This window comes from Limulus polyphemus, unplaced genomic scaffold (genome assembly GCF_000517525.1).
Source record: "Limulus polyphemus unplaced genomic scaffold, Limulus_polyphemus-2.1.2 Scaffold2, whole genome shotgun sequence".
NCBI classification, from domain to species: domain Eukaryota; kingdom Metazoa; phylum Arthropoda; class Merostomata; order Xiphosura; family Limulidae; genus Limulus; species Limulus polyphemus.
Window position 1 is genome coordinate 111,623 of NW_013665612.1, and position 21,229 is coordinate 132,851.

General features: G+C 31.1%; 1 protein-coding gene across 4 annotated transcripts in view; it reads right to left on the minus strand.

Annotated features, from left to right (window-relative positions):
• Nucleotides 1-490: 490 nt before the first annotated feature.
• LOC111087314 (synaptogenesis protein syg-2-like) overlaps nt 491-21,229 on the minus strand; it is a 137,670-nt gene continuing 116,931 nt past the window's right edge. For 2 of the 4 annotated variants that reach the window (XM_022393582.1, XM_022393716.1), the window contains exons 13-14: nt 16,046-16,258; nt 14,533-14,885 (exon numbers count right to left, since the gene is read on the minus strand). In XM_022393582.1, coding sequence (XP_022249290.1) covers nt 14,835-14,885; nt 16,046-16,258 — 264 coding nt within the window. In that variant the 3' untranslated portion in view covers nt 14,533-14,834. Of the gene's footprint in view, nt 707-4,346; nt 4,532-14,532; nt 14,886-16,045; nt 16,259-21,229 lie in introns of those variants that run through there. The other 2 variants (XM_022393618.1, XM_022393658.1) reach the window with 2 other exon arrangements.

Sequence of the window (21,229 nt, forward strand, 5' to 3'; positions counted from 1 at the left end):
ATGAGCACCAAAACCCGATTTTTAATGTTATAATTCCACAGACTTACTGTTGAGTCACTGGTGGGCCGTTTAATTGGATGAAATACATTTTTAAATCTTACTTCTAGATAAGATGACAAACGTTACTGGGAGGCTTCATCTGAATGTCAGCTGATTACGGTTGAATAACGAAATAAGCTATAATCAGTTAAAAAGGTTTAATAAACACGCTTGTCAGATATATCATATATTTTTTGTTTGTTTGGAATTAAGCACAAAGCTACACAATGGGCTATCTGTGCTCTGCCCACCACGGGTATCGAATCCCGGTTTTTTAGCGTTATAAGTCCGCAGACATACCTCTATGCCACTGGGGGCATATGATATATTCTATAGCACATTTGTCTTTACTATTATGTATTCCATTTTAATTGTTATTTATTTTTACGGGGTAATGTATCATATTCTTAAACATCTGTGATTTATTTTCAATGGTCATTTTATTTTTTGTCCGTTTTATTGGGGATAAGGTTAAAATTTATACTGAAAAAAATGTCTTCATCTCAATAGTAGCTTGAATCTAGCCAGGCGTGTATATGTAAAGTTCTTCATATCCAAAACCTGTGTCCACTGGAAGTTGACAGGAGGTGCATCTATCCTTGTCTTTTGTCCGATTCACCGACAGTAAAGATAGCTTTCTATTTCTGGCCGTCAAGTGCTATATTCCCTGTCAAAAAAAAAGTCGCCTAATTGCTAATTAGCAAACCCATGTTTTACTAGTTCTCAAAACATTGAAAATTAAACTCTCACTTGAGCTTTTCCCTGCATATAAACTTTGAATTCTGGAAGGAATGATAATTTAAAAAGTTAACTGAGAGGATATAGAGCACATACTATCGTCCTCTAATACACACTAAACGTATTAATATATTTTTTGGGACAGTACTTCTGTAAGAATATTTTTACTGCTTTTTTATATTATAATTTTCTTAACAGTTTTATCATTTGGAGATGTGGTATTTTAATGGTGAAGGAGATAATTAAACATTATAGAGTATCAATTAATTCAGTATTCAGCTAGTATTGTTATTAATATCAGATAAGTAAAATAAAAAGAGATAACAAAAAATAGGCATTCGTTTACTGATAATTAATAACTAAAAGACGAAAACATTTATAAATTTGCACAATGATATTAGAATTTAGCATAAATTAAATTATTCACATAAATCGAAACAATATTAGGGAAAATTTTAAATCTAAAAGTTAAAATAGGTTTCAGTCTTCCTAAAATGTGAGTATGAAACATTTTAATTTTCTTTAATGATTTAACATTTTTGAAAGATATGAGTAATAAGTTTTAAATTTTATCTGATAAACATAACTGCAGCATCATTTCAAATGCCTGTTCTGCTTGAATTATAAAATTTTATAATTTCAGTGAAACAGTGACGACACTATGACTTTACAAAACTTATAATATAGTTATGATTCATTAAAATTCCCTACACCATAAAACAGGCTGAAAGAAAGATTTTGTTTGAAGTTAAGCACAAAGCTATACAATGGGCTATCTGTGCTCTGCTCACCACGGATATTGAAACTCTGTCTCTAGCGTTGCAAGTCCGCAAACATACGCTGTACCACTGGGGGGTAAAAAAGATAAACATTTCATTGCATCAGTTATAAAAGATATAATACACTAAAAATTTAAGCTAGGAAAGAAACTAAAATTTAGTACTTCTAAGTCCAAACACATACATAGCGCATCATGTTATTATTTTCAGGAAGGGAAAATTATGTACATAAAACATGTTTACAAAAATTGATTGAAACTGCTATATTTTTTTCCATCACAGTAAGATATTGCAACATTATTTCATCTACATTCTTTTAGATCGCGAATATAATCTATAGTTTAATATGATGAATGGAAACAAAACACTAGCTTTCACATAAATTTTTCATCAAATTTATTAAAATTTGAAGGTATACAAGTGAGCTTATAATTTATATTTAAAATATATATAAATTTTCAACAAACATCATTTTACTATAACTATAATTCACTTTTCATAATAGAAACAAAACTGTATGCTAAATTTGTTTAAAACATTCTCAAGTGAAAACAAAAGTATAAGAGTAGAAAGTAACTCTTAATGTTCTATATTTAAAGAATAATAGTTAGTGCAGGTATAAATGAGCCGTATCAAGGTGAAACTTATGCCTAAGAAAAACTGAAATAATAATCATATGAGTTTTATATATATATACATAAAAAACTAAAATATTCAATCCCAATAGGAGGTATATAACCATGAAAAATCCCCATTTTCCATTTTCATGTTTTCCATAGGAGAGGGAAAGTAAAATAATATGCCAGTTTGCCTAATGCCGAAGAGTTCTTATTTAATGAAAGTGATGTTAAGTTTGCAGGTATATGACGCAAAAATCGGGTTTTGATATCCATGATGGACAAACCACAGATAGCCCATTGTGAAGCTTTACGATTAACAACAACCAAACCAAATCATAATATAAATTAAACCAATTGTGCCAATAGTTACTACTTACAAACCTTATGAGCAAACTCTAATTGATAGGCATACAAATCTCACAGTCCAAAATTAAAAAAATATATTGTTCTCGGCCTGCTTAACTTATCATAAAAAATTATGAAGGATGACATAGTCCAGTAGCTTAGCTCCAGATTTCCGATGAAATGTGCATTTTATAATAGGCGCATGCCATTTGGTATGAATATACTACTAGGTGTGCTGAATTTTTTCTGAAATAGGGACATAATTAAGTACCACCAAGAAAGCATCCTAATAATGGCTGGAGACGGCTTGAATGGATAATGAAGAAAAACTTTAATACAACAGCAAATGTACAACGTTTCGACAAGGTTTTGTCATCATCAGGTACCTACTGGTAAAATTTTATATGCCGTTAGTGTGGGTTGTGTCTTAGTCTAGCCATAGATTGGCTCATTGCTATGCATTGTACATAGAGAATTTAGTTAAACATAAACTATAAATGCTCACTCTATTCTCAACTAAATCGCCATGAGAATTTCCAGCTACAGCTTAACATTTTACATATAGAATTAACTAACGCGATCAAATGGTCAATAGCTACAAAAAATCATTCTGTACAGTATCAGTTAGCTACCAGCTACGTTTATTATCATTATAATGTACAAAGTTAGCTACCACATCAAGTAATCCTTTGCCCATAGGTGAACATAACAAGCCAGCAAACAAGATAAAAAGTTAAAAACTTGCATATAGGGATCGTAAAAAAGTAAGCAATCAAGGATGGAGATACTGTAGACTTTATTTAATCAAATTACAAATCTCTATTTTGGCTCCACGCTGTTACCTAGAATCACATTTGGTGGAGTAAAAATATGGATTTGTTGTTTGAGTAAATAATGTCTATATTATCTCCATCCTTGTTTACTTACAGTTTTTACGATCCCAATTTACAGGTTTTCAAAGTCCCAATTTGTTTATTTATCTTGTAAAAATAGAATTCAGAATGGACGGAAATGGTGTTTATATATAAAAAAAAATTACCTCTGAGTTTCTCATCATTCATTTTTAAAATAAATATTATGCCAAAGACAATTGATTTATTTAGGTATATATACGTTTACGTGTTTCATGTCTAAAATTAAAATGAGATTGAAGTTACAGAGTGTTGTTAGTTGAAAGCAATGTGCATTTTAGTGAGGTTTCATAACCTACCTATTAGTAAAAACTGCACGTGGGACCACCTGCCACCAGGAGACGCTTTGGGCTTGAGCCAATGTTAAAAGTAGTATAATAAAATGCACTAATGTCCTACTAAACTACAGGACTAGCATAGATTAATTTAGCAAGATTTATTTTGTTAAAAATACTCTTTTTATTGATATATTCTATGTGGTTTCAGTCTATACTTTAGTTATGTGCATTACAATAAACAAACGTGACTTAATTGAAGTTTGATATATCTATTTATATATAAGTATGTACATTTCAAAGGTTAAACTGCAGAAGTTTTATCTAAAAACAATATATATGATGTAATTCGAAATTGAATATATTGTATCGTATATTGCATTGTAATAAATAACCTGTTTATGCATTAAGCAGTATGTTAAATTTGTAGATGTTTTTAGTGATATCATAGGAAGTTTAAAATTAGTAATTGAAGTTGATATATTAACGTGAAAGCACTAAACATTGCTACTAATTAGGTAAAACTTAAAAGCCGTAGTAATGGCAAAGCTAATATAAGAAAATCTTTATAGTTCTTGATAGAAACAATAGCTGAATAGTTAACATATTTAAATTAGCACGAGTTGATGACAAAAGAGGTTTCATCTTAGTAAAGCGAACTGAAAAGTTCGTTTTATTTGACACAAAAAACTCCCTGTTACAAAACATTTCAGGTAGACTTTTTCATACTTAATGACGCCAAATTTCACATTAAAATCGCGTGCACCTTTTATTTAATTCCATCGGATTGGTATAAGTTTCCTTCATGTTAAACATTCGTCTTACTGCAAGAATCAAAAAAAAAAAATGAAAATGGGGCATTATATTATAAGAAAAAAAATATCATCAAACATCTCGTTGAAGAGGAACCGTATTATTAAACCTATAGCGTCAACAACAGATCTGTCTTAGTTTTTGAGTAATATAAGTTCACAACTACATTTTTGTTATAATGATCAGCTAAAAGCTACATTTTTGGATCAATGGTACATGCAATGGAATTCAAATGAGAGTGAATTAACATTCTCTTTCAGAGATATTATTCGGAGATGAAACGTACATCTTTAAAATGTGACTAAAAATACATATTTCTTAATGAACTGTTTCATAACTATAGTTGAAATTACAACATTTAAAGGATAATAAGAAGTTAAAGAAAAATAATTTTTAAAGAAAAGGAAAAGAAAACTCTACTTTTAACGTGCTTTTGAAAGTTAAATTGAAAACACTATTTTTCATCAAATTATCAAATCATCAACGTTATTTTTTTTAATTTCGCGCAAAGCTACACGGGGGCTATATGCGCTAGCCGTCCCTAATTTAGCAGTGTAAGACTAGAGGGAAGGTAACTAGTCATCACCACCCACCGCCAACTCTTGGGCTACTCTTTTACCGGCGAATAGTGGGATTGACTGTCACCTTATAACGACCCTACGGCTGAAAGGGCGAACAAGTTTGGTGGGACGGGGATTCGAACCCGCGACCCGCAGATTGCGAATCGAGTGCAATCTTTCTTCTTTTGGAAACTATAAATATAAATGACGTGAACATGTGTATTGTCATGATATGGTGTATTGCAAGCTGCATACAATAATAAGTTGTTGAAAAACTCAAAGACTAGTTGCAAATTTATTTAATATATCTTTTTGAAAAGATTTATCAAGAATTCTATATTGTTTATGAATTATATCTCTAACTCAATAAGTATTCAAAACATTATCCATTTAATTTAACTTTGTGCTGTCCCATAAAATGCAAAGAGTAAAAATGCAAATTTTCAATTATTAATCTCAAAGAGCATTTTTTTATAACATTTATTCAAAACTATGTTGAAGATGGTTGATTAAGCAAAAAGCTACACAATGTGCTATATGTGCTTTTTTAAGCTGTGGGTATTGAAACCCTAATTTTAGCGTTATAGGTACCCAAACTTACCGCTGAGTCACCGGGGAAAAGGATTATGTTAAAAAAAGAATTTTCTTCAAAAATGCATTTTTTACGGCCACACATATAGAAATTAATTTCATCAGTCGTATTATGTCCCGATGTGTCATACTGTATTATATGATTCTTTGGAGATGGTTGTTAAAAATCTTAATGATTTTTTTATGTAACTGCGTTTTATTTGATAGTGACTGAGCCAAACGAAAAAACTGGATTTACTTTATGGCAAAATCTTATTTTTCTTCATGAAAAAATATCTTATTTAATAGCGTTATAAAAATGAACTGATTTTATTGATTCGTTATGTATAATGTTTGAAAAGCTATAAATATTTTCTCTTTAAGGTAAAATGTGAAAAAACTAGACGCTATATTATAAAAAAGAAAACATCTCAAATTGGTTGAAATCTTCTTTCGACAACCAGGACATACATTTTAAAACAAAGAGGTCCGTAAAAGATTTAAAAAAAAATTAAAGATATTGTATGACCAAAATGTTTAAAATATTGCATTAATCATTAAAAAATATTATTTTGCCTCGCTTCTATCCAGAGTTCGGTTTCCTGCGGTGGATAGAGCGGGCAGATACCCCATTTTTAGTCCGCCAATCGGTCAGAAGTAAGTTAAGGACTCACAACGCTAGAATCCGGGATTTGAATCACCGTGAAGAACAGAAAGCAGAGAGCCTATTGCGTAGTTTTGCACTAAAACAAACAAACAAATAACCTTTTTTCCATCTATTCTAATTTCGCTAGGTCTCTTGTCTTACTACAGTAAGTTGATAGGAGAAAAATCAAAGCATTTTAATGCTTGTTTTCTATTAGTTTTATTTCAAGTCGAAGTTCCATACGAACTTGAGAGAGATGATGGCGAATGGAAATTACATTTCTGTAATATTAGGTCGTCAAGAGGATAATATCGCATTTTGTTAGATGAAAAAACCCGAACATAGTCTCCATTCTTATGGATGATGCTTTTCCATCTTACAATCAGGCTGTTGATGCGCTGATTAAATAAATATCTTGGCTTTGAAGCAAAAAACATGTCGATATCCTCTTTAACACCTTCTACATTTGCATACGTTTTCCCATTAAGATGGTGTTGCAGCAAACGAAAAAGACGATAATCTGATGGTGCCATATCTGGAGAATATGGTAAGTAGAGGAGAACTTCCCAACCCAACTCCATAATCTTGTGTTTCGTCAAACGTGCCACATGTGGACGTACATTGTCGTGGAGGAAAAACACCTTTCCGATTGATGAGTGAAGGGCATTTCTGATGAAGGGCTTGATTTAAACGTTCCAGCTGCTGACTATAGATTTCTGCATTGACAGTTCGCTGTCGATTGAGGAGTTCGAAATGAATTACTCCTTTGATGTCCCACGAAATGCAAAGCATCACTTCCTACGGATGGAGTCCAGCTTTTGGTGTTGGAAGTGGTTTTTGTCTAGGACTGAGCCATTGTTTTTGGCGTTTAATATTTGCATAGAGAATCCAATTTTCACCACCGGTAACAATTCTTTTCAAAAAATGGTTTACGCGCCAGTAGAGGCGAGTTCGTTGGGCACCCAAACACCTTCTTTATGGAGTTTTATTCCTTAGCTGTTTTCGTATTGTTTCATGAGAGACATGCAATTTCAGGGCCATTTCACGCGTCTTCAGAGCATCAATATCAATTCCAACATGTCGGCCCCTGTCATCACAATTGTTAAGACTAAAGTCACCTTAACGAAATTTGCTGAACCATCGTTGACACTTACGAATATTCAAAACATTTCCATAAACTTCTTTGATAGTCTTTGTGGCTGCAGAGGCGTTGTTTCTTTTCTTGTATTCAAACAGCATTACATGCCGAATGTATATCTTGTCGTGAAGCATCACTACAGAGGATAAGAGTATATTAAACTTCACACATTATATAGGCTACACTAACGTGACGTTTAGGCGGTTCGTTTAGTTATCATACATGATTTACATTGTTCTTTTTTTTTGGGGGGGGGTAATGAAAGTGTTGCAAAACGCGACATTAATTTTTTGACGATCTAATACAACACTATTTTTTTATTCACTCATACTTAGGGCAGATCATATAACGCGCAAGAACTATTATTAAAACTCCTAAAATCCTAGTAGAATATGCAAAAATATATTATAACCTCGAAATATCTAGATCTTTAGAATAATTAACTACGAGTTCACTATATAATCGTTGAAGATGTGTTATGTATTACTTTGTATTTTATCATATTCTGCCGTTTATTAACATCTTTTTATATTTTGAAATTTTCCAATTTTGTAGCGTCCTTTCGACCTATAATTTTGTTTACTGTTGATCAGAATATCTCAAGTCATATATTCAATTAGCTTCAGCTTGAATGATATTAACATATCTTTTTTATTACTTTATTTTGTCAATTGTGGTAATCACCACTATCAGACTATAATTCGTAATGAACAGCAAAGATTGATAATAAGTTGTCGATAACTTACGACTAGACCTATCAAAATGGCGTCAGGTAAGGCTAGGTAACAACATCTTGGTAACAGTATTATTGAAACATTTTACCGTCGCGTACTATGTATATTTTTTTAAACATAACTAGGCTTAGCTGATGTCTTAATATACGTTAAAAGTACCTTAGTTTTCAAATAAATATAATCTGACACGCAAACATTTTCACGAACGAAAATAACTTCTAAGGAGTATATAAAAAAAATACCAAGGTTTATGATTTATCTCTAATTCTTCTAAACTTCCCATAAGATTTCTTTGTTCTTCTCTACAAGAGCAACATCTACTCACTTTCCCACGAAACCATAAACTATTTCTCACACAACCTAATTCACTCTACATTGAGGTAAATGATTTATAATCTGCTGTATCCAACTGTGCTCAAACTTTGCGTGTAGCTACTTTCAAAGTTGATCTTCATTTGTTTTTTGTTTACGTCATTTGCTGGGAAGTCATAAGAGGATATGTGCACAAATATACATTTGAACTTTTTAACTTTTCTTTGCACATTACATTAAATAAGTGTTACAAACTCTCAAAATAACAATTTTAAAATGTGTGAATAAAATTTTCTGAAATTAGTTTAGAATTATTATTATTTCCTTAAATCTTTAAGTTTGATATGAAGATGTGATCTACAGATGAGTGTTTCCCATAATTTTATTCCCATATTTTAAAATACTACTCTTATGGTAGTATTAAATATTAGTAGTATTTTGCATAGTGTTTTTTATTATATAAATTTAACTGTAACATTAAATCAGTGATCATTTGTCCTAATATTTCTTTGAATCACTCTATAAAAATTTTTTTAGTTAATCATTCCTAATATGGCCGAAATCAACATGAAAAAAACAACATCTATAAACATGAGTAGATTTAAAGGTACTTTGAGGTTCTGACACTGGAAATATGAAGTATTACAAAAAAAAAAGAATCATATAGCCCAAAACATTAATTTCATAATTACAATAATTTGTCAGATTTATTAGGGAAACTAAAAAAATGTCAAAATTAGAAAATTCAAATATTAGTTCTATGCGTCTTTATTATTACGAAATTTAACGACATTAGATTTAATGATCGAATTTTTAGACATTAATTAAAACGGCTTGATTTATAAATATATAACTAGCTGGAAGTCCTATATATGTATTTCCGATCTGAACAGCTTGCAAGTTAAAAAACCTTTGTCAGAACTGATGATTGGAGGAATACAAAGTATTTGCATCACATGATATTATTTTTCAAAGGACAATTACATGAAAGCTTAGGATATACTTGTATTGGCGATCTATCTTTGAAACCCTTTATTGTTATCATAATTTTAGTCTACTGTTTTCAGAACGTTCACAGAACTTTTTATGAACAGGGCAGCTTAAAAAAATATTGTGCTTTTGTTGTTAAAACGAGCAGAGGTACTTCAAACATGTGTAATAAAAAGGATATTATTTTCTCTATCTTAGCTGATTAATTCCTAATAGTTGCTAATCATATCAAATTTAACGGTTTAAGATCCGACATTTATGTTTTTTTTTATATTTTTCTTGGCAGTAAAACATAAATTTATAGAGGATGAGGTATTTTGACAGATAGTAGGTTTGTAACTTTGAAAAAAAATATTTACTGTTTCAGGGGTACCCACTTACAAAAAATGTGATATTTGAGACAGCTATTTGTGGGATAATGGATTTATTTCTCTACAACGTTTCGTCTTTAACAGTGAAATATGATCACGTATAATATTCAAATTGCGGATACATCTGACTTGTTTGAATGTACTTGTACTTGAACGTTGTACGTGATAATGTCTTATTGTAGAGACGAAACGTTGTAAAGAAATAAATTTGTTATTACACAAATAATTGCGTCAAAACTTCTTACTTTTTAGAAAGAAACATTTTTTCACCAATGAAAATATATATAGGTTGGTATATAAATAAAACTGCATTGTCTTCGGTAAATTCAATAATTTATTTATTTTATGAGATTATTCACTTGAAAGTTGTTACACATCCACAACTCCTACTCGTAGGATTCCTCTCGAGTTCAAAGTTTCAAAAAACTTATGGCATAAGCTTACAGAAAAATCATCATTACATCAAAATGAGTATGTGAATATAACACACTCTGTAGCATGTCCATTAAATTTATATTTTCATTAATCTACAGTTTACCATAATTTCTCCAAGTGAAATAGATATTTCATGGAAATGACAAAATTAAGCTTTCTTCATAACCTTCAAAATTGAAGTGAATCTAACTCTATAAAAACAAACCTGTAAATAACAAAATCATACAGAAATTTCTACAAGCTACAACATTCTCGGTTGATCCTAAGGTTCAAATAATGAAGGAATGAATACCTGTAAATTTGTAAGGTAATGTCTGTATTCAGATAAACATATCCTAAATACACATGTAAGAAAGAAATAACATGTAACAGAAGAGAAAAATCAAATACTGTCGATTCAATGGTAAAGTAAATGATATTTATACACAATTTTGTAGGTAGAATGACTTTCCTGATCATTCTTTCTTTCTTGATACATGACATATACAATCTATGTAACTTAACATGCATTAAATAACTAATAGTATTTCTGAATAAATTTCATAGTACTTCATTTTTTGTCATAATTTCCTTCAAAAATCAACAATCGCAATTTTGACATCAATTATTTATTAAATTAATTAATTTTATTAATTTATTTTATTTAATTAATTTAGTGACGACATTTGGGCGTGAAGAAACCGTACCTAAAACGTATTTATTTCGTTTCATGGCACAATATGTTATTACATTTTCTTAGTGTTATGCAATCCAATGTATTGATAAAGCTTAGACTTCAATATTCCTTTCAATAGTCTAAAATCAGAGATCCCAGTAATTGGTGTATAAAGAAAAACAAGCATATAATTTTAATATTTTATTATTTTAACACTATTTCTACTTACTTTTGGTCATTTGGTCATTTTTTACACAGTGCTCTCTACTAGCATCTGATGATATAGTTTTCTACAAACACAGTTAGTGAAAAAAATAAAAACATTTGATAAATTCCTAGAACGCGCTTTTTATCTATAAATACAGATACTTTTTGTTTCAAAGATAATCTAATTGTATCCCTCGAATAGGACTAATAGAATACACATGAGTAAAACTGCACCAAAGTCACTCCAAACAAAGTCTCGGTATAGAAAGATTTACCAGGCAAACCATAAAATGTTTTGATATAACAGTCACCGGTTTAGTCATAACCTGGTTTGAAACCTTTATCTCAAAAACAAAAAAACTTAGGTAATTAGCTTCATTGTTTACAGTATAATATTTTTCATCAATACAAACATCAACGACTTCTTACATATATGAAATTATCATTTTCCTACCAAATTAGTTAAAGCTATTTGTGTAAAATATATTTCTGAGTAGAGTTTACAAATTAAAGTCTTAGGGATGAACAATATAAAAACTATTTGCCACATTAAATAAAGGAAAAACAACGTCTGGGCAATTTTTCACTTAAATATCTTTCTTTTTTTGTATATTGCGAGATATGATACATATTTCTTAATTCACGCAACAACTAATCAATACCTTTAATTTACAAAATGTCCGAAGGTTGGTCAGCAGTAAGTATACGCACTTACAATGCTAAAATTCGGAGTTATATTTCTTGCGGTAAGTAGAGCACAGGCAGCCCGTTTGTAGCTTTGCGATAAAACAACAGATTAACATAAACTCGAAAAATAAGTAAAACACTATTTGGGAGCATTAGTCATAACTTTATTTCGTTTTTACAGGAAGTTCTGCCTGGACATTTTTAATGGGTAGATAAAAACAATGACAAAATACAACCATTGCCTTATCAGTAATTATAAAATGCTTATTCCCTTTGTCACACTGTCGAGAACGCTTTCACGCTCCCTTTTTGGTAATGCTTAACAATATACATCGTCGCTTAGCAACAAAACTATCACCTGATTGTTCTTAGGCCAACTATGGTGTTTATGTTGAATGCTCAATATTTATTTTGGTTTGTTAGAAAGGTTTGTTTTATTATTTTTGTTATTACTTCGGTGATATATCAGGAAAATAGTTTAATTAAGAAGTTTTTTGACATTGTATTGTTTCAGCTAAGCCATACATTACGTTTATGTATTAGGCCTAGTGAATAAATTAGAATACAAATAGGCCTAATATTAATAACGTTATAGAGCCAGTGTTTTAAAAAGTTTTAAGTAGTGTTTAAATGTTAATTAATAAATATTATTTTCCTATTTTAACACAAATATTACTTACTTGGCCTTAAAACATAAAGAAAAATAGACATTTATTACTAACAATATATTTTATCCTTTGTACAGTCGAATAAGTTGAAAATATGTGTCTGAATGTCTGTACTATGTTTTCTATTTCCCGTGAAAAGGCTCAAGAGTGCTATTTAAGTGTACACGTATTTTTGTTCACGATAACATTTCATTTTTCTGCGTAGTTTTTATTTAAAATGTGGTGATTAAAGAATTACTTCGAGGCTGATGAAATAAGTGAAAAGTAGGGGTATTTTGGAGGAACAGTTGCCCTTGTATCAAATCCAAAACTCGAGCCCAGGGACTCGGCGTTACGTCTGAGGGCTTATATTACTATAATTCGGGTTTCTTATCCATACTGGGCAGAGCACAGATAAGTCATTGTGTAGATTCGTACTTAACAGCAAACAAATAAAACAAGTTAAATACACTTCACAACTAAATATCAAGTAATGTTTTGCCTTATTAAAGAATGCTACCATATTCTCTTTAAAAATATTTTAATGACGTTTGACTTCTGTAAAGCACAAACTCTCGTCTTCTTGAAATGTCATTTCGATAAAATAATTTAAATATTATATGTGTATTTTAAATTAATACTAGTTTCTTAATATTATTTTAGTTTCTTCAAACTAGTTTTCAAATAGATCATGAAACAAAACTGAACTACAACACTCGTAAACAAAGGCGTAGGCATCGAAACTTTTTATACAGTTCAATTTATAACTTAAGCTGATTAAAGTCACTCTAAACTAGAATTGAGGCTATCATCCAATAATCAGTTTTTAGTTAAAAGCAACTTGTATTTACATTTAGAAATAGTAATAAATAGCAACAATAAACAACAAAATGAAATAAGACAATTAAAATATTCGTTACTGAAATTTGCCCATACCTTATTTCTATGTAATTAGTTCATTATGTGTCTTATAATGTAGATTTATTGTAGCTTAATGGAAACATAATCAATTTTTAATTAAGCCGTTAGTATTGTATCCTGATAATGTCAGGCGTCTCTTACATTGATAAAATATTTTGTTTTTTAATGGATTTTGTTTTTTAATGGATCCCAAAATATATTTAGTATCATTTAATACCGTTTTGTAATATGTATTATTCTATTTCAGAATTTATGCTTCTAAAAAACACACTCCATTATTCTCTATATATTTCTTATTTAAAAAGAATTAGTTCCTTTAGACATTGAACCATGCTCATGAATAAATCGTGATTTTAAATTTTATCTATATATTGAACGTGTTTTAAACTTGTATCACCTGAATTTAAAGAATTAAGATACTTCAATATTTGTATTCTTATTAACTTCAAAGGTTAACTCCATAAGCTGTAACTTGAGAAGGAGCGTGGCACTGACATCCTTCGCACTCAACAATATCACCATACAGTAGGAACTTTTAGTTCGATACAATACCAATGATTTGAGATAGGTGTTACTCTTACTATATATTCATAGTAAAAAAAACGTTCACGTTTCGATAAAGGCATACTAAATCTTAGACACATTTGTGGTTTCAAAAATATAGCTAAACTCCTAAAACAATTTAAATTAATTATGATTTTATGCTCAAAATTTTCATTGTTTTATATTTTTATAAGAAAGATCACAACATTATGATATAGATATCGTATGAGACTCATCTAAAAAGTATGGATGTTATACTGACACTAGTACACCGTGTACATCTTTTCGGATGTCATCGATCATCTATAAAAATAGTCGTTAACTCGAGTAATTTCAGAAGGAAGATATACTTTCCGAAAGCGCCATTGTTATCACGTTTCTTGGTTTGTAACTTATTTATTTTTTGTTCTTCCCTAAGTTCTTTGTAACATGAATTGAGTTCCAATAATTATAATTATGAACGATGTTTAATTAAACTATGTAAGAAATTTTACTCACTTGTTGTCCTCTACATTTCACTTGAATATTTTATTACATATATATATATATATTTCTTTGGCGTACTATTGTTAATTAAACTTGGTTCAGTCAGCTAATACATCTCTCAAGATTTTATTGGAAACTATTATACAGACATTATGAATGATAAAATACAAAATGTAATATGGAGGTCCAAAGTTTTACTACATATAGGTGAACATAGAGTTAAAACGTAAGCATATTATTTGGAGTTTGGGTCATTAACTGAAAAGGAGTTACCATCCAGTAAATCGAGGTGTCGGATAGCAATATAAAATTTGTAGTTGTCACGAAATGCTTACTACATAGAAAAGGCACAGTCTGACAGCTTATGGCAAAACAACCGATGAGAAGTGGTTTGAAACAAGAAGGATCACATTCACACATCTGTAGAAATTATATGTCCAAGCCGGAAAGACTGTAGAGAACTCTGGAATGTAAACGATAAGAGACAATCTTCATATGTAACATAATTGGATGGTTTAATGTCGCACAAGTCATTCACAGTGTAATGTGGATATTATTTAGTAATTTAAGCAAAATTTAGACAAAATTGTGAAAGAATGTGCCCTCAGTGTTAGAGTACTTGCATGACTAAAACAATTTAAAGCGAATATACAGACAATGTCCAAGTAAGTAATCGTATCTCTAACATAATACCAACCAAATAGGCAATCATAACACGTAAGTAATCAGATGCTAGGCGGGTTTTGTATTCAAAATTATTACATTAATAATCTCAGATTTAGTTTTCCTCTTGTAACGATTTTTATAAGACGAGCTGGAAAGAATACTAAGAATATATTATACAAAACACCACATCCAGATAACACAGACATATTTATTATTGAATATACCAAACAAATCCTTCAGCTGAATTTAAACTACTTCCCATAATCGAGCATCAAAACAGCAGTAATCCCCCTATAACACGAATCACAGTATTCCTCAATCTCAAAAACTTCCCAATAATACAAATAAACAATCCACAATTGTTTTGTTATGAAAATGAAACAATAGAGAAACCTCTGATTTGAAAATCATCAATATACTTTAGTTTAAAATATAATTTATTCGTATGAAGGCCTGATCTTTATAACGACAAACGTATAATGATACACGGAAAACTATAATAGATGTAAGAACTGAGTTCTTAAGTGCATCTGAACTGATTAAATGCATGTAAGAATATGAAACTTCAACGCTAAAAATAAAAAAAGGCATTGAAGATAGAAGACGTAAAATCATATGATGATATGATGATATTAACATACAACTGAACAGTCAATATGAGACATTAATGATTTCCTCCTTTTCAAAAGCGTTGTTCATCTTCACATGTTTTAACGTTTACGATTCGAACTCATCTCGTAACGTTCCTTTCTTCCACTAACTGTTTTTTGAATTTCTTTGTAAAACACTTTTTGTTTAATAATTTACTATGTATTTGTTACTTATGGTCATTCCAAACTTCGTTTAAGTGGTTTAAACGAAGTGGTTTATCTTGTATATGAATTTCTCACGATTATTTTATGATTATACTATTATGTATGTATGTCTGGCTAAGGTAAACAAAATTGCAATACTAACCATTTCTCCTTCAGTAAGGGTATTCACGAGAGGTGTCTCTAAATTTATGCAATTTTCTTCATCATAGACTTTTGTTCGTAAGTGAGGGCCGAAGGTCTTATGTCTCCATTCTTCTAAATCGTACAAAGAGTTACTACTTTCAGAAATAATGCAAAGTGATGATTCATCATCCGTTTTTGCCCTATGAGCCTCTTCAATTTCTTGATCTCGCCACTATGTTGAAATTAACAAAGATAAGTATATAAGAATATTAATACACTTCACCTGAGAAAATATAATGCAAATAAAGAAGATTTACGTTGTTTACAGATACAGGTAGAAATGATAACGTGCAATGTAAAACGATGAAAAATATCAAATATATAAAGAAACAACTCCAACAATAAAATATTTTAGAGTTAAGTTGCTCTTCAGCCAAAGAAGGAATAAAGTTAAAATAAAAGCTTCTTTTGGGAGCAGTATTTATATACAGAATACCAATATCGAATTAGGTTCATTGAAAGTGTATGTCTATTTAATACTAGGAGAATGTGAGAACCCCAAATTCAAAGTGATGAGATTTTGCCTGTTCAAATTCGCACGAAGCTACTCGAGGACTATATACGCTAGTCGTTCCTAATTCTGAAGTGATAGACTAGATGTTAGACAGCTAGTCAACGCCACACGCTTTCAACTCATGGGCTGCTCTTTAAAAATGAGTAGTGGGATTGACCGTCATATTATAACACCATTATAGGCAGAAAGGGCGAGTGACACTCATATCGCGAATCGAGCACCCTAACCACTAGGCCGGTGTGAGCATTTATATTTGAATAAGTCGCATATTACAGGAATAGATATTCAAATAAGAATTTTCTTCGTGGCATTATTGCTACATTCTTCGCATCTGCACAGAAAATTTCTGATTAATCAAAGAATATGAGGATCCTGTCCCATAAAATGCGACACTGTGTGTCGGAAATTGTGTGGTAGGTTAAAATATTGATTAACACAACGTTCATGTAGAACCAACGTAATTTATGGGATTCTGATCAGAACTTCTTGCTGGCTACTCTATAACCTCTATTGTTTTTTACTCGATATAATCCATTAAAATTCTGGAAACATGAGTGCAAAATCTACTCCAATCTCACCCGCCAATATTTCGTCGATCTGTAAACCGCTATATAATAAAACTACTATTTGTTGTATAATACCACTTCATCATGTTGTAACTTTAAGTTGTTATGTTACTTAAATAAATTATAGACTAGTTTTTAGAGCAATCAAACAAGTGTAAAAACGTAGTTTTTGCAACATTAACATAAATTTATGTAATGCAGGTAGCAGCCGAAAAGGAACATAACCAAAAGTTAGAAGAAAAAATAACCATGTAGTTTTTACATTTCACTATAATTCCCTTAGATTGTTCAAGAAGAAATACTGTGTTAAATTAGCTCTATTAATTGTATTGTCAAGACTTCCAATCTTAGTGAAAAATTTAAAAGCAACAGTTTTAAAACACTTAAACGAAGTTCGGATTGACCATAAGTAACAAATACATAGTAAATTATTAAACAAAAAGTGTTTTACAAAGAACTTCATGAAAAACAGTTAGTTGAAGAAAGGAACGTTAAAACATGTGAAGATGAACAACGATTTTGAAAAGGATTGTTTGTTTGTTTGTTTTGAATTTCGCGCAAAGCTACACGAGGGCTATCTGCGCTAGCCATACCTAATTTAGCAGTGTAAGACTAGAGGGAAGGCAGCTAGTCATCACCACCCACCGCCAACTCTTGGGCTACTCTTTTACCAACGAATAGTGGGATTGACCATCACATATGAATTTTGAAAATCTAATTTCAAAAGAGTTTGTCTTATATATCATACACGTGGAACAATTTCATTTATACAGAGAGCATATTATCACCGAGAACCTAAATAAAAGTGTCTATTTTATCGGATTAATTTCTTACCATTAAGTTATAAGACTGTGTTTAGTCAGTCGTATTTTGGTTGTTTTGAAAAAAAAACAAAGAATTTCTCAAGAATTTAACTATTATATTTGACCATACTTATTACTTTGAATAAAAATCAAGAAAATTTCATAAATAATCAATACGATGAGAAACTTCTTTCTGAATTTAAATATTTACCTATTTCAGTTCGATTGTGTTTTATTTGTTTTTGAATTTCGAGCTAGCCGTCCCTTATTTAGCAGTGAAAGACAGCTAGTCATCACTACCCACCGTCAACTCTTGGGCTACTCTTTTACCAACGAATCGTGGGATTGACCATCACATTATATCGCTCCCACGGCTGAAAGGGCGCGCATGTTTGGTGGGACGGGGATTCGAACCCGCGACCCTCAGATTGCAAGTCGAGCGACCTAACCACCTGGCAGGGCCTATACCGTTCATATTAGTAAGGAAGTATACAATATAATACCTGGATTTGTAGTAAACTGACTACATAGCAGTAACTTTGCAGTGTATATATTATTTACCACCTTTCAGAAACAGATATCAAAATAATGAGTTTTTATAATACATATATTGTTAAAACAAAGTCATTCTCAGTCTGGTTGAAATTGAATATAGTTATATAACTCAATCGTATTTTTTAATTTATAGTTATTCTAACGCATCGAATACACGACTTTTTGAAAATAAATTTAGAAAAAACGGCCCTTACTTTCCAGTCAATAATAAAAAAAAACTTGCGGCTTCATCATGGCTAGTGTTAAAACTGATTAATATGAAAATATGAAATCCATATCAATCAGTTTTTGTACTAGCCTTGATGAAGCCGCAAAAGCGAAACAAAGGTTGAAATAGAAAAGCATTTTCTGCTATCTTTGATTACTACATAAGGCTATAAGTAGTCATTCTAGTCAATGAAAGACATTAGTTGTTTTATTTTGTATAATTATACTGCCCGCTAACAGACAAATTAAGACGGAAAAACTTGGAAAATATTGACCAAATCATTTCTAGAGTATTGTAAAAATCCGGGTTTTTTTCCTTATAATATATGAAATACAGTATTTAACGTCATATGTTTTAGTGTCTAAAATATACTTTAAAAATTATTTTACTCTTAGAATAATATTATTCTAGGCATTCGAAAAAAATATGGATATAGTCAATGTGCAAAAAATATACTTTTTCTTTTAGAAAAATGCGAGGTTAGATCAACCGTCTTCTGTACCAAAAAGGAGTGGCCCGGCATGGCCAGGTGGCTAGGGCACTCGACTCGAAATCTCAGGGTCGCGGGTTCGAATCCCTGTCCCACCAAACATGCTGGCCCTTTCAGCCGTGGGGGCGTTATAAAGTGAGGGTCAATCCCACTATTCGTTGGTAAAAGAGTAGCCCAAGAGTTTGCGGTGGGTGGTGATGACTAGCTGCCTTCCCTCTAGTCTTACACTGCTAAATTAGGGACAGCTAGCGCAGATAGCCCTAGTGTAGCTTTGCGCGAAATTCAAAAAACAAACAAACCAAAAAAGGATGATAAACATTAAATACCAATAAAAAAAGTCGGTGTTCTAGTTTGAGACGAATACGAATGAGCTATGTAAGTTACAATTAATAGAATAAAAAACAAACGACTTATTCTCACATGTGAATCTCAAATTTAGTCAACTAGTACTTCGGTACACATATCTAGAGTCCTTAATAGTATTTTCTATATTATAATCATAGTGTAGAATAGCTTAGATTTAACTACTTATTCATTACTTTTTGGTAGAACTGCAAAGAAAAGAGACATTCTGATACACTAATTTTTATAATACTATAACTTAAAAATCTACTTTCAAGTACTAGTCATACGTATATATATATTGGTTTCCAAATTGTTTCGACGGTAGTGTATTTAAAGTTATTTTATCCTAATAAATTTTTTTTAAAAAATTTTCAGAGTTTCTGTTTTTCAGAAGTAACCATACTATTTGATTTAATTATTTTTTCCAAATACCAATGAAGTTCATAAAATCCGCCGCATACATATTTGAGTATAATACTTCGATACCCTTTCTTATAAATAACTTGATGGAGAAAAGAGTAAAATCGGTATGAACTGCTAGCTCGTAAATACTTATTGTATTGTTGCCAACTGAAAATAAATATATTTTTTTAAAGGTACAAAATATTACTTGTAAGATTCATTGATTTTCCTTTATAAGAACGTTCAACAAATTCTAAGTTAATCATTAACTGAGGAACTCAGAGGCGTTGTTAGGCACTGGCACCCAGGGTCCCTGTCCAGATTCTACTTGACAGTGCTCCGAATCCCCAGTTGGTGTCTTGAAAATTCAGAAAAGAAACCCATGATCGATACGGTACTGAAACGCTAAAATTTCCCGCGCTTTTGGGCCCGAGCCCCGAATCTTTTAAATACCTAGCGACGCCTCTGGATGAACTGAAAAATTCTGCTTCTCTTTTTCTCTGTAGCACGCTGTATCTAAAGAGCAAATGAAATAAATTACGACAAGCTTCATGATAGTTCCATGATGTATGACAAAGATAATTTATTGCTACCTACAGAACGAACAGAAGATTAAAGAGAGAATATATCAGGAGAGTCGGATTACACAAAACAAGCTACAAACTATGTAAAAGACGCCAGTCTTCATTCGCATAAGTTTGACCAATGTTAGTTTGTTTGTCACGTGATTATTCACTCATTAGGAAGTATATCATAAAACAATGAATCGTGTACGGTGGGAATTTTGAATAATCCATCTTACCTTTGATGGTAGGGCGTTCTGCACCTATTTTGTTGACCGGTGCATAAAATACGGACCGAAGAAATATTACAAATAAATTGAACTAAAGAAGAAGGACGCTAAACTCATATACTTTGAAAAAATATATACTTTTTGTATTTTCCTAATTGTAGCCGCCTACAAGAAAGTCATTCTCCAAGACACTTTTTCAAAATTAATCTCCTCTTTCTGCTTTTAGCTAAACATATCTTCGTATTGACGTTGACAGTTGTTCATTTCCTAATGTTTTGTTCCTGTGATGTTATTTTAAGTAAGCTAGCTTTAAACAAATGTTAGAGAAAATTAGATAAATCAGCAGAAAAAATGATATGGTATGTTTTAAGTTGCTTCAACTATCTGTTCGAATTTAATGTTGTACCAGTCAAATGGCCCGCATGGCCAGGTGGTTAGGACACTCGACTCGCAATCTGCGGGTCGCG